Below are 14,550 nucleotides of genomic sequence, written 5' to 3'. Positions count from 1 at the left end.
GCTGAGTAGAGGAGAATGATCACATCCCTTGATCTGCTGGAAATGCCCCTACTTATACAACCCAAAATGCCATTAGCCTTCTTGGCAACAAGGGCACACTGTTGACTCATATTCAGCTTTTCATCCACCATAACCCCTAGGTCCTTTTCTGCAGAACTGCTACCCAGCCATTCGGTCCCTAGTCTGTAGCAGTGCATGGGATTCTTCCATCCTAAGTGCAGGACTCTGCACTTGTCCTTGTTGAACCTCATCATATTTCTTTTGGCCCAATCCTCTAATTTGTCTAGGTCCCTCTGTATCCTATCCCTACCCTCCAGCATATCAACCACTCCTCCCAGTTTAGTGTCATCTGCAAACTTGCTAAGGGTGCAGTCCACACCATCCTCCAGATCGTTAATGAAGATATTGAACAAAACTGGCCCCAGCACCGACCCTTGGGGCACTCCACTTGATGCCAGCTGCCAACTAGACATGGAACCATTGATCACTACCCGTTGAGCCCGACCATCTAGCCAGTTTTCTATCCACCTTACAGTCCATTCATCCAGCCCAGACTTCTTTAACTTGCTGGCAAGAATACTGTGGGAGACTGTATCAAAAGCTTTGCTAAAATCCAGAAATAGCACATCCACTGCTTTCCCCTCATCCACAGAGCCGGTTATCTCATCATAGAAGGCAATTAGGTTAGTCAGGCATGACTTTCCCTTGGTGAATCCATGCTGACTGTTCCTGATCACTTTCCCCTCCTTTAAGTTGTTCAGGATTGATTCCTTGAGGACCTGTTCCATGATTTTTCCAGGGACTGAGGTGAGACTGACTGGCCTGTAGTTCCCTGGATCTTCCTTCTTCCCTTTTTTAAAGATGAGCACTACATTAGCTTTTTTTCCAGTCATCCGGGACCTCCCCCGATCGCCATGATTTTTCAAAGATAATGGCCAATGGCTCTGCAATCTCATCGGCCAACTCCTTTAGCACCCTCGGATGCAGCGCATCTGGCCCCATGGACTTGTGCTCGTCCAGCTTTCCTAAATAGCCCCGAACTACTTCTTTCTCCACAGAGAGCTGGTCACCTCCTCCCCATACCGTGCTGCAGAGTGCAGCTGTCTGGGAGCTGACCTTGTCTGTGAAGACAGAGGCAAAAAAAGCATTGAGTACACTAGCTCACTAGGAGCTAGGAGATCCTGTGGGGTGAAATTTGGCTGCACAGGTTTCGAGAGAAAGTCTGGAACCTAGAGAGGTTCCATTGATTAAAGGAATTTGATTGACTGTAAATATCTCCAACTCAATTATTTTATGTCGACAGTGAAACACATTAAGGGTTATATATCTATGATAGGCCCCTATCTGGCCCCATTACCATGGTAGCTGAGCACCTCACAATCTTTAATGGATTTAACCTCACACTGCCTCTGTGCAGTAGGCAAATGCTATAATTTCAGTTTTAAAGATGGAGCAATGAGGCACAACTGCCAGATTTGAAAAGGTGTTTAGATGCCTCAGTATGCAGATAGGTGCCTAATGAGACTTTCAGAAATACTTAAGCAGTTTAGGCACCTAACTCCCATTGACCTAGCTACATTTGTAAATCCCAGTAGGCATCTATCTGCATCTTTAGGTACCTAAATAAATACCTTTGAAAATCTGTCCCTAAGATTGTTAAAGGTATTAGATGATGCTGTGGTCAGCCTAACTGATTTAGGTGCCTAAGTCTCATTTTCAAAATGGAGTAAGGCACTAAGGAGCCTAAATCCCTCTGACTGTAAATGAGATTTTGTCTCATAAGTGCCTAAATTTCTTTTGAAAATGAGATTTAGAGACCTAAATCAGGCAGGTGTTGCAATTCTCAGCAAAGCAACGTCTCAATATTTAGGCACCATCTTGAAGATGCCATTGATGGAGGGCAGTTGTAAGCTTTCTCCACCTGTTCCTCTCACCTCATCATATTGGCACTCTTCTACTGCTCTGCCAGCATTATGTAATTACAAGTCATATCCAGCTATTCCCTGGACTGGGACAGGTTCCTTTCCCTGTTCTACACAGTGATGATGACCATGCTAAGCCCAATCATCTACAGTTTGACGAACAAGGAGGTAAAAGGGGCTCTGGAAAACCTTATAGAGAAAATTGTTCTCCTAAGAATCACTTGGTTGGCATTTTCAAGGGTCCCATTGACATTACATGTAAAATTTGGGTAGAGCTAGTCAATTTTTTTTCATAGAACAATACCATATAGATCAAAATACTAGTTGATTTCAACGATTTTTTTAATGGAAAAATATGATTTTTTTTTATTTTCAGACATCTACTCGTGTTTTGTTTCTGTTTTCAAAACCAAGAAAAAATAATCTGTTTTGGATGTTTCTCCTCCACCCTGTTTTTTAAGATTCCCTCCATTTTTTTCCCCCACTGAGGGTGAAAGAATGAGAGGACGAGAAGAAAAAATGGGGGAGTAGGAATCAAAAAAACAAAAGTTCAAAACCAAACATTTTAGGTTTTTTGAAAAACAAAATGAAAAGAAAATTAGGATTCAAAACAAAAGAAAAAGGTTTTTTTAGAATTTGTCAAAAAATTGAAAAGTTTCACTGAAAAATTTAAAAAGGGAAATTTTTCTTCAAAATTTTTAATCAGAAATTTTTTTTGATTTTATCTAGGCTGAGATTTTCAAACCCAGCTATTGGATGTGGATGTCCACATCACAGAAATTTTAATGGGAATTGGGAATTCAAGTTGCTTACACACCTTTGAAAATCTAAGCCTTACATTGCTTTAGGCCAGTGATATTGTATGTGTGTCTGCACAGCATCTGACACAGTGGAGCCCTGATCGCTCTTAGCACTGTTGGAGCTATTAGTTGCTCCTTTAATACAAGCAATAAATAGTAATAATCCACAAAATGGTGAAATTATGCATCTGCATTTTCTCAGGGTGCTGTCTGACAGTGGTTTGGGGCTGTGATCTAGGACACTGTCTCCTGTCATTTGATTCCTCCCTTGGTCAGGGAAACAGGACTTTGATTTCTTGTGGTAAATAAACATGATTGCATCAAAGATAGCAGGCTCCAGCATCAAAATGTCCTAACTGGAACAACCTGCAAGACCCTGATTTTTTGGCTAGCTGCTCAGGACAAAAGGGTTAATATTTAGGGCTGTCAATTAATCACCATTAACTCAAAACAAGTTAACTTGATTAAAAAAATTAATTGCTATTAATCACAGTCATAATCTCACTGTTCAATAATAGAATACCTATTTAAATGTATTATAAGTGGTTTTGGATGTTTTTCTACATTTTCAAATATATTGATTTAAATTACAACACAGAATACAAAGTCTACAGTGCTCACATTACATTAATATTAAATTTGTGTCATTATTTAAATTACTAATACTAAAATTAAATTGGTATTCTATTATCTAACACTGCAATTAATTGTGATTATTTTTTTTATTCTCGTGATTAATCACAATTATTTTTTTAATAGTTTTACAGCCCTCATAAACATCCATCTCTTTAACAGTTAATCCAAGACCCCAATGATACACAGCAGTGAGTCACCAAGCATTGTTTCAAAACGTATTTATTTTCCTGAGCTTTAAATTTGTTACCGTGTCAGTATCACTGGATGCTCTTTTTATGCCGCAGCATCTCACTAGGAGGTTCTTTTGTGTTGTTTGTCAACTGAAATCCCAAAGAAGACACAACAAATGGAACCAGATAGACCAGCAGGGGAATACAAGCAGCATGACAGGGACTGGTCTCAATGTCCCAGCAGCCTAGTTGTTGTCAAGTTCTTGTACACATCACGGCAAAGGAGAGTTTTAAGGCACACTTTGAAGGATAATGAGTTTGTTTTGCAGGTGTTTATGGGGAACTTCTCCCAGAAATAAGGGGAGAAGTTCACTTGCACAAGCGATAGACATCTCCCTTCCCCCACATTATTCCCTGCTAGCCAGCCTCCTGATTCTTGAAAAATTATCACGCTATCCTGCCCTCCTCTTTCCTCCTTCATCCAACGTCCCCAAAGTATTTAGACACCAGTTCCCACCATGAGTCACCAGCAGAGGCTGAATGGGCCTCAAACACAAGAGACCTAGTTCTGCTCTCTGCTTTATGGAAACTTTTCATTGCCATAATGGCAAAATGTTCTGTTTGGATTTTATAATTTCAATGTGTTTTGTTCTGGCTTTTATATTATATTGAAATAGCAATTCCCTGGTTCTGGAGCAAAATTTATCTGAATATTCATTCTGCAGGAATTTTTGAATTTTCATCCCAATTTGGAATGAAAACAAATTTTGTTATTTCCCATGGAATGGAAACTCTGTGTTGCAACCATCTCTAGACATGAACTTGATACTTGCCCAGAAGGAGGCAGCATAGAATCACATCCTGGCTAACATTTCATCCATGGGAGAGGCTGGGTGACCCTAACAGGATGGGGAGCCCTCCTGAGATTTCCTCACTCCTATATCCACCATGCACCTCATTTCTCTTGTTGGTGACATCCTCTGTGTTCTCACACATCACTCCCTCTACCTCACTGCTGACAGCAAAGCCACAGGCTCCCATCTCCATCCCCAGACACTGTTTTACCCTCAGGTGCTCAGCTTCTCAAGGGGAAGGGGCATGTGGCCTCTGCCAGAATGCCAAAGCAGGATATTTGGAGCTACCAGCTGCCCAGCACTGGTGTGATGGACTCTGGATCATACACATGCTATATCCACTGGATACCCACCAGGTGCAGGAAAGACCATGTCTTATAAGAGCAGTTCCCTCTCCCTGTCTGTGCCCACACCATCAGTATCAGTGGCAGGAGAGTCATGATTCCTCTGCTGATTGTTTCACAGATTCCAAGGCCAGAAGGGACCATTGGGATCATCTCCTCTGACCTCCTGCATAGCATGTGCCACCTGACTTCCCAAACTTAATTCCTGTTTGAACAAGAGAGACCCCCTGCAAATAGTCTGGAGGTTAGTCTCAGTCAGTTCTTGGCCTCAACTTCTTTCTGTGGCAATGAGTTCAACCTTTGCTTGTGTCGCTGGTGTTGTGTTTTGGTTTTTGAAACTTTTGGACATTTGGAAATTTGGAATTCTCATATGCCCCCCTTTGTGATCTTGAACATAGACAAACACACTTATTCTTTCCCTTTCTCCACTCTGTAACCTGACAAAATGTTTCTCACTTTCCCAAGTTCAGAGGGAGCTCCCTAGGGTAAACTATGTCCAACTCTAATTCATCTTGCAGTGCCTCAAAGGGCCATGTGCACAGGGCTGGCTTCACCCACCTGCCAAAATTCAGCTGTCTCTGGATGGAGAACGGCAGCTGTTCTGGGACTGGAGAGAAAGGAGAATCCTGTGGCTCACTTAATCATTTCCCTGCCATTGTGGGGGCCTCGGGCATTGGTGCACCTCGGTCCCTCCTGTCCCCTGTCTGTGGCACATCATTGTCTAGTCTCCTGTGGGGGGAAAGGAGAAGGAAGCTGACAGATCAGGCATTTGGACAGACTTGAAACCATGAGTACAGGGGACATGGACGGTGGTATTTTCAAGAGACCCCTAAGGGCTCTAAGTGTCCAACAACGATCCATTTCAGTGGGATTTAGGTGCCCAGCTCACTTAGGTTCCTTTCAAAATCCAAGCCATAGAAATTACAAGTTAAAGGACATCGGTGTTGTTATTTTTCAGCCAAAAGATGGTGCATCCTTCCATTCATCATCCACTTGCCAAATCCTAGGAATTTGGTATCAACAGTAGAACAGAGAGGAGAGCCCTCCCCCCATGGAGCCTCCACCGCGGTTCCTGCAGCACAGCATGCCCTAGCACCGAACTGGGGCACTGGGCTTAGCACTGACTGTCATGGGGGAGAGCCCCCTATGGAGCCCCCATCCTAGTCCTTGCAGCATGGCTGGGTATCGTGGTCAGCACCCACTGGGAGAGCAGCACACTACCTGTTTTGTCACCCACACCCCCTCCTATGGCACAGTGCCCTCTAGTGTCACACTGGGGAGAGCAGCAGGATAATACTCTTTCTACTGAGCTTCCCACTCTGTTCCTTCCCATTGCACAGCTCAGCTATGGTTCATCTTTTCTTCGTCTCTCTAACCCTTCTTTGGTCAGCTAAGCTGCAGGGCTTGCGGGCTCTGGCCTCCATTCCCCCAGAGGGAAAGTGTGTGGGGTGATGCCAGTGACGATTTCATCCCGCCCCCACCCCTCTGCCATGAGCAATTATTTGCTGGTGAATGTTTTTCTGTAAGTTTAAGCTTAGGTTTTACATAAAACCTCTGTTTTGCTTTATGTTTACTTTCATGTTGCCACCATTAGCTGAACTTTTGTGATGCCACCTATTGACTAGTCTCAGTAATTGCGGTGAGTACTTCTACAGCATTGTCGTTGTATCTCGGTATATTACTTGTAAGTAAAACTGTTCCTCATGCCAACTTGGGTTTTAATGCTTTCTGCAGAGCACTAAGTATCATCTGCACTTATCTGCGAGGCCTATTGCTGGTTTAGGCTGGAGTTGTACCTGGAATCTACCAAGGTACTGTAACAGGTATACAATACAAATCCAGGAGGAGGCACCGTCAACGGTCATTCTTCCTATGAGTAGAGAGATGCTGCAGATGGGTGGAGAGAAGCTTCCCACCTATCCAATACCACCTTTGAGATCACCCCAGGATCTCCATTATCTGCAGGAACACCAGGTGGCCAGGGAAGAGAGGGTTACACATTAAAAAACAAATGAAAACCTGACAAATATTTTTATTTGGGGCAATCAAATTTTTTCATCAAAAAATGAACAAAACATCAGTTTTCTGCTTATGTATTCTTTGTTTCTGACAATTGAAATTTTGGGAGAAAAGCAGAAATCCAAATTTCTGTCAGAAAAAAAATAGAAAAATTTTGACCTGCCTTAAGTGTGAGTTTAATGTCCCAGCCTCTGCTCGCAAGGCCAGCGGAAGGTTGAGGAACTAATGGTGTTTTTTGAGTCTCTGAACACAGCAGTTCTGCACTGTGTGTGAAAACAATGAGACTGAGTCAGTAGACCCTGTAAAGAAACAGAGGCAAGCAGACGGACTCTTCCTAGGCCAGTGCTAATGTTCCTGTTTTGGATTTCAGCCAATAGGAGCTGCCCACATTCAGTTTTCTCTGGGGATAAAAGGTATGTTTTTTTCCCAGGAAAGCTGCAGGGAAGTGCACAATGTTTCTGAACTGAGAATCTCTGATTCAAGGCTGAAGGATCCCACCATCATACCTCTGTACTCAATGGCCCTTAGGGGCCTGATTGCATATCAGTCTGTGTCGTAATATACAGACATGGTGTTGAGGGTAATTGCATCTGCATTTCTGGCAACCCTAGCAGTGCAATCCTCCTTATTACCAAAATGTGCACATGTTTCAGCCAACCCACAAAGGGCGAGAGCCGAAAGAACTGCCTCCATGCCCCTGGTACAACCAGCGCTCCAGGAGTGGGTAAACTTTTTGGCCCGAGGGCACATTGGGGTTGCAAAACTGTATGGAGGGCTGGGTATGGAAGTCTGTGCCTCCCCAAACAGCCTGGCCCCCGCCCCCTATCCACCCCTTCCCCCTTTCCACCTCTTGACTGCCCCCTCCTGGGACCCCTCACCCCCTGACAGACCATCTGGGACTCTCACGCCTTTCCAACCCCCCCTTCCCTGTCCCCTGACCCCCCCCGAACCTCTGCCCCATCCAACCACACCCTGACAGCCTCCCTGGGACTTCCACACCTATTCAATCTGTTCCCTGCCCCCTGGAACCTCCCCGCCCTAGCCCTGGCCCCCTTACCTTGCCGCTCAGACCAGCATGTCTAGCAGCTGTGCCACCAGCTGGAGCCAGACATGCTGCTGCGCTGCTCTGCAGGAGCATGCAGCCCCGCTGCCCAGAGCACTGCCCATGCGGCAGCATAGCTGCGGGGGAGGGAGGACAGCTCCTCGGCTGGGAGCTCAAGGGCCAGGCAGGATGTAACCCGCGGGCCGTAGTTTGCCCACCTCGACACCGCCAGCTGCACCCTGCCGTGAGGTGGGTTATAATGCTTTCACATTAACAGATGCATTCACAGAGACCACAATTGGATTCAAAGCAGTTGCTACCCCAAGATTACATGCAAATGCTGCATTCTACAAGTGGGCAGAGTTAAGGCTGTGCAGGAATACAGGCCTACATTAGGCCTGAGTCAACAATGGTTTTAAACTGAGTTTGGATGTTAGCCTGAGCGATAGGCCCAAAAAGCATGTGACCAAAAAGACCTGAGATCATGAGAAAAGAAAAGAGTTGTTTGTGTTAAACTAATAGTGACCCTTGAAATACAGCAGTAACTTATTTAAGGGTTGGGTTGAGGACGGCAAAATAAAGAAAATATGGTTAATTCGGTTAATGCTATATAGGTTGTTTAAAAAAAAGGCTTAGTCCAGTTGCTGGGAAGAAATATGGCAAAATAAGAAGAAAACCTTGAAGAAAGAGGCCCCAACATTAATCTTGTCTTGAATGGGTCAGAAGTCAGGGTTCAGCCCTAACTGCCTCTACTGGCTTTTCCTAACTGTCAAGATCCAGCAATGACATCACTTCTTTAATATAGTATATAAAAGACAAGGTATGTAGTGGTTTCTTTGTCAGAGAGTTTTCTTACCCCTGTGCAGTCACATGATGATGGCAAAGTATCTCCCATGCCTGATCCTCTTTTGGGTATTTGGCTAATGCTTATAACTGGATTATTGCTAGGAGGTGGAGTATAGGTGAGCATATGCTTGTATTTGGGATGTAATCAACACCGAGTGACCTTTGGATCAATAAAGGAATATTTGTGTGGAAACTGAGTCATAGTAAACTTTAATAAATGTATTAGGAGATTTTTTTCCCAACAGGCTCACTATGCTACATTGCCCAGGACAGCGGTGGAGTGTGCAACTTCATCATTTCCTGAACGTGAAGGGCCTAACCCTGCAATTTCCCACACTTGGATAGTGTATCTTTTGTTGTGCAATTTACAGTTACATCATCAGATGACATCATCTTCCATAAAAGACCGACATTAAAAAAAAAAGAGCCCAGCTTCTTGTGGTGGCCTTGTCCTGACCCCAGTGCTCCTATGGCTAGAATGCAGCTGCATTTATACTCTGAATGCAAGCAAGGGGAGACTATTGGCCTTGCTGCCAACATTACATACCTCTCAAAGGCAGATCTGGGTGGAGATATAGGAAGGGGTAAAGATAAACCATCTTATGTAGTTGCATAGCAGGGATACACTGGTAGAGCTTTGAACAGAACCAAAGCCCCAAATTTCTTGACTCCAGTGTCCTACCCCTAGACCATGTTGCCTATCAATGTTTTCCTGATCACTAGCTAGGTAGATGCAGTGTGTCTCATGGGTAAAAGATATGGTTCTATTCTTGGCTCATCCACTCACCTGTTTGCTGACCTTGGGACAAGTCATTTCTCCTCTCTGGGCCTCTGTTTCTCCATCTCCCCTCCCCCTGCCCAACCTTTGTCTTGCATGTTTAGATTTTAAGCATTTGAGGACTGCAAGTGTCTCTTCCAATGTGTCTGCAAAGTGCAAAGTGCAAAGAATGGGACACTAATCTTGAGGCCCTTCAATATTCATGCTCATGTAAATCATGAGGAAAGAGTCAATTTACTGTTCTACGGCATGTTAAATAAGGCCCATGAAAAGTCAAATCTCCAAACTGACCATCAGTGGGGTTTCGGTTCTGTTGTTATTTCATTGCTAGCACTTCCCATAAAACTAACTGAGTTCTGATCTCATTTGTTTTGTGACAATCAGTAATAGTTAATGATTAAAAAAATTAAATTAATAATATATAGTACTATGCACACGCTCTGTTGTAAGAGTTCCCTGCATACTGTATCAAAGCAGAACAATCTTATACTAACACATTACTTAGGTTGTAAGGTGTTTGGGGAAGTGACTGTCTTTTTGTTATGTGTTTATATAGTGCCTAGCACAATAGGGGCTTGGTCCATGACTGGAGCTCTTAGGTGCTAATGCATTACAAATGATTATCATCATCATTGAGTTATTCAGATTACAAAATGGTCAGGAGATCAGCTCCCAAAGGGGACAGTGCAGATAAATAATAAAAACTGCCGTCCTGCCTCATGAAGCAATGCATGCTTTGGAGTGTGTGAAAAGATCAACACCCTCTGTTCCAGATGTGCATGAGGAAGTGGTCCTTGGTGCAGCTAGTTGGTGAGGACTGTATAGAAACTCTCCCGAATTTCAGTAAGTGCAAAACTCTCTAATTTTAAGTTCATGCTCTTCTTCCAACTGTTTAATGCCACTTCTTTCTAGGAGCAGTTAAGCATCAAGCCCTGCGATCCCTTACTTCAGTGGGATTATTCATTCACTCACTCCCATAAAGATTTACACAGTTGTGTATGGAGATAGTTATTCTGGAATAGATTTTCCTGATTAACTCCTGGAGTGGATGCTCTTATTCTGGAATAAAAGTGTCTTTGTTTTTTATCTAAATTTTCCACAAGGGGAAAAAAATCTTCATATTAGCTTTGATTTGGAGTATGATCCGCAGTGTCCCTTTCTCATAATCTGCTCCGGACCAACGGCTCATTAGGTAGGTGTCATGATATTGTCTCTGCCTTTCTCCAAGAGTTTGAGAACACTTTTTCCACCTTGCTTTTGATAGGATGTCTTTTATAGTTCTTGATAGAGCAAGAGATTCTGCAAACTCTCTCATATTTGGTACACTGGAGATGAAAGTGTCTCTCCATCACAATCTTTCCTCTGTCACATTGGCTGCATAATCACTTCAAGAGCTGGGTGATTTTTTTTCAGATGGAACTTCTTCCCACTAAAAACTGTGTATTCAGGTCAAACAAATTCAGGGTGAATTCAGAAAAATGTTGTACCCCCCAAAAAAATCTTGAAACATTGAAACGTTTTGATTTTTCAATTTAGAATGACTTTTAATTTCAAATTTTACTTCCATTTTGTGTTTTAAAAACAGTAAAGAAGACGCCTCATAAATTAAATGAAATATTTCATTTTGGGTGAAACTAAATGTTTTGTTTGACCTAAAATTAACGTTTTTGACTTTTTCATTCCACTGAAAAATACAGATTTTTTTGTTTTGAGTCAATCCAATTTCTCCCCACGCCCAAAAAAATTTTTTCATCACTACTCTCTGTGTTTAAACTTTTTTGTGCCTCCCAGTTTCCATTTCTAGTTTGTGATCCCCAATTCTGTATTTGGTGAGAAGTCTGCCTTAGCTTTGCACTTGTCAGTGTGGTGAGGAGTTTGCAAATGTGATCAATCCGTGCAGAGATCTGTAGGCATCTGGACTGTTGCTGTTTTTGAGTTGTTCTTTCAGTGATTCATATAATGGTAATTTAGTTGTGCACAGCACCAAGCATATTGTTGGTCCTTAAGAAATACATATATAAATAATAAGAATGTCCATATTAGCAGGTCATTTTTTCCATAACAAAATTGCTGCTTTTTTAGTCATTTGAAGATAGAGGGCAGTTGCAAAATTTTTATCTTAAGTTGGATTTGAATTTCAGACACCTCAACTATGGGGGTGGTAGGATCTCGGGTATAGATTGGGACAGAATGAATTAGGAATCATTTCAAACACCTCATATCTTGAGCTTTTTGCAATCCAGGGTTTGATTCACATCCTTTTCTATTCAGGTCAGTGGTAATTTCCCTTTACTATATATCAGTTATTATGCATTGTGCAATCCATGCTTTATGAGCCCTGATCCAAATTACCACAGATATTGAGTGCCTCCACTTTTGGATGACCAACTTGGGACAACTTAGCTTGATTTTCGGACATCCTATAGGTCTTGATTACTTATACTCCACTACACCAGTTTTAGGACCAGTGTAGCTCCTTTGAAATTTAAGGGCAGTGTAAATCCACATAACGAATTTACATCAGATGATTCTGGCCCATTGGACCTACATGGGCATAATGGTATAGAAACTCAGTGGTGAATCAGACCCAAAGCAATTCCATTTGCATTGAGCTCGTGCGAGAGTGAAGAATCACACAAAATCACTGGTCACTTTTATAGTTTTGGCCTTATGGGACTGTTATAGTTAACATTACACAGAGCTATCTGTTTGAAAGATGAGTTTTCAAAGTGCCCAAAGTCCACATGCATAGGTAGACGCACTTGAAAATTGGATGGACTAGGTTAGAAATAGTGTTCTAAAACTGGAGTAATTTGGTTACGGGATTCATCAGATACATCCCCGATCACTCTCAAATTAACCTTGTATGAAAATTTGCAGGATCTCAACACATTTTAGTCACAAAACTGGGGGGCGGGGGAGGATCCATGGGTAAAAGCCACACAAAACATCCATCACTGAACTGCTCTAAGATCCAGCACAGAGTACCCAGAAATTCAAACTTTATTAGATATTCATTCAGGTTCCAAGAAATGTTGCACAGGACAGCTCTGAGGATTAGTGCATTAGAGACACAGGTTGCAGCAATCTGTAAAAAAAGACAATATTCTTAGCTTCCTAAAATTCACAGGAAGACTCAGATTATCTGGAGAAGTTGTATGACAGTGGAGGATGGCAGAGTGGGGGAAAGTATTCTGTGACAACTTATTGTTTCCTTTTCTTCTTCAGGATGAAAAATAGCCAAGAAACAGTGAGAAGAAACAGCACGACAATCACTGGATTCATTCTCCTCAGTTTTTCTGACATTCCCAGTATGCAGCATTTATTTTTTTCGGTGTTTCTGGTCACCTACATAGTCACCTTGGCTGGAAACCTGCTAATCATTGTCCTCACATTGGCTGACCCAGCCCTTCATACCCCCATGTACTTCTTCCTCAGGAACCTGTCCTTCCTGGAGATGTGCTACACATCAGTCAATGTCCCCAAGATGCTTGGAAATCTGTTCTCTGGGGATAAAGCCATCTCTTTCATTGGCTGTGCTATGCAAACCTATTTCTCTTTTTTCCTTGGTGGGTCAGAGTGTTTTCTCTTGGCATTCATGGCCTACGACCGCTATGTTGCAATATGCAAGCCTCTGCATTACCCAGTGGTTATGAACAGGAAGGTGTCCACTGGACTGGCTGCTGGATCCTGGCTCAGTGGTTTCCTCATGTCCTTTGGTCTCACCAGCATGGTGTTCACCCTACCCTTCTGCAGATCTCACGAGATTAATCATTTCTTCTGTGACATCCCTCCACTGCTTAAGCTGGCGTGTGGAGACACCTCCCGCAATGAAATGGCTGTCTTCATGGTGGCTATGTCCTTTGTCACCTTTCCCTTCATGCTGATCCTCATGTCCTACGTCTGCATCATCTCCACCATCCTGAGGATGCCATCCGGGGAGGGCAGGAAGAAATCCTTCTCCACCTGCTCCTCACACCTCGTTGTGGTAACAACGTTCTATGGCTCCGCTTGCATTATGTATCTGAAGCCCAATTCCTCCTACTCACCAGACACAGACAAGTTTCTCTCTCTGTCCTACACGGTCATCACGCCCATGTTAAACCCCATCATCTACAGCCTGAGGAACAAAGAGGTGAAGGGAGCATTCTGGAGAATGGTGCGGAGAAGAAGGTTCCATTGAATAAAGGAATTTGATTGACTGCAAATGTCTCCAGCTCAATTATTTTAAGGGCTTTATATCTATGTTAGGACCTTATCTGGCCCCATTACCATGGTAACTGAGCGCCTCATAATCTGTAATGGATTTAACCTCATACTGCCTCTGTGCAGTAGGAAAATGCTATAATTTAAGTTTTAAAGATGGAGCTGTGACAGGTTGAATCACAGAAACCTCCTTGGGGGCTGCCACCTTATGTGCTGAGACTATCCCTGAGCCTCTTTCCCCTGGCAGCTAAGGACTTCAGTGCCCTGCCTGATTTGAGCCAGACATGCTTGCCTGCTGCAAACAGAGACCCAGGTCTGAACAATATCCCCAAAAAGCAGGGTTAATTGAAAACATCTTAAAAAGTGTTGGGGGAGGGATAGCTCAGTGGTTTGAGCATTGGCCTATTAAGCCCAGGGCTGTGAGCTCAATCTTTCAGGGGGCTTTTTAGAGGACTGGGGTAAAGATGTGTCCAGGGATTAGTCCTTCTTTAAGTAGGTGGTTGGACTATACAACCTTCTGAGGTCCCTGATATTCTAAGTGTTCCTGTTTCCACTACTCAGCTGCCCAAACTGCACATAAATCCTTTTTACACTGTATAAAGTTTATGCAGGGTAAACTCATAAATTGTTCGCCCTCTATAACACCAATAGAGAGATATGCACAGCTGTTCCCCCCACCCCCAGGTATTAATACATACTCTTGGTTAATTAACAAGTAAAAAATGATTTCTTAAATACAAAGAAGTAGGATTTACTTGACTCCACGTAATAATAGACAGAACAAAGTGAATTACCAAGCAAAATAAAACAAAACAAGTCTATGCCTAATACAGTAAGAAAATGATTACAGATGAAATCTCACCCTCAGAAATGTTCCAGTAAGCTTCTTTTACAGACTAGCCTCCTTCTAGTCTGGGTCCAGAAATCACTCAC

The 14,550-nt window shown here is 43.0% G+C and overlaps 1 protein-coding gene across 1 annotated transcript; it reads left to right on the top strand.

The window, feature by feature from the left end:
• The first annotated feature begins 10,186 nt into the window (after positions 1–10,186).
• Positions 10,187–13,594, top strand: LOC123346834 (olfactory receptor 10A2-like). Its single transcript, XM_044984286.1, has 2 exons — positions 10,187–10,254; positions 12,640–13,594. The coding sequence occupies exon 2, from the start codon at positions 12,641–12,643 to the stop codon at positions 13,592–13,594; it is 954 nt and encodes a 317-aa protein (XP_044840221.1). The 5' UTR covers positions 10,187–10,254; position 12,640.
• Positions 13,595–14,550: the final 956 nt, after the last annotated feature.

This window comes from Mauremys mutica, chromosome 12 (genome assembly GCF_020497125.1).
Source record: "Mauremys mutica isolate MM-2020 ecotype Southern chromosome 12, ASM2049712v1, whole genome shotgun sequence".
Classification (NCBI taxonomy): domain Eukaryota; kingdom Metazoa; phylum Chordata; order Testudines; family Geoemydidae; genus Mauremys; species Mauremys mutica.
This window is presented reverse-complemented; position numbering and strand designations above follow the sequence as displayed.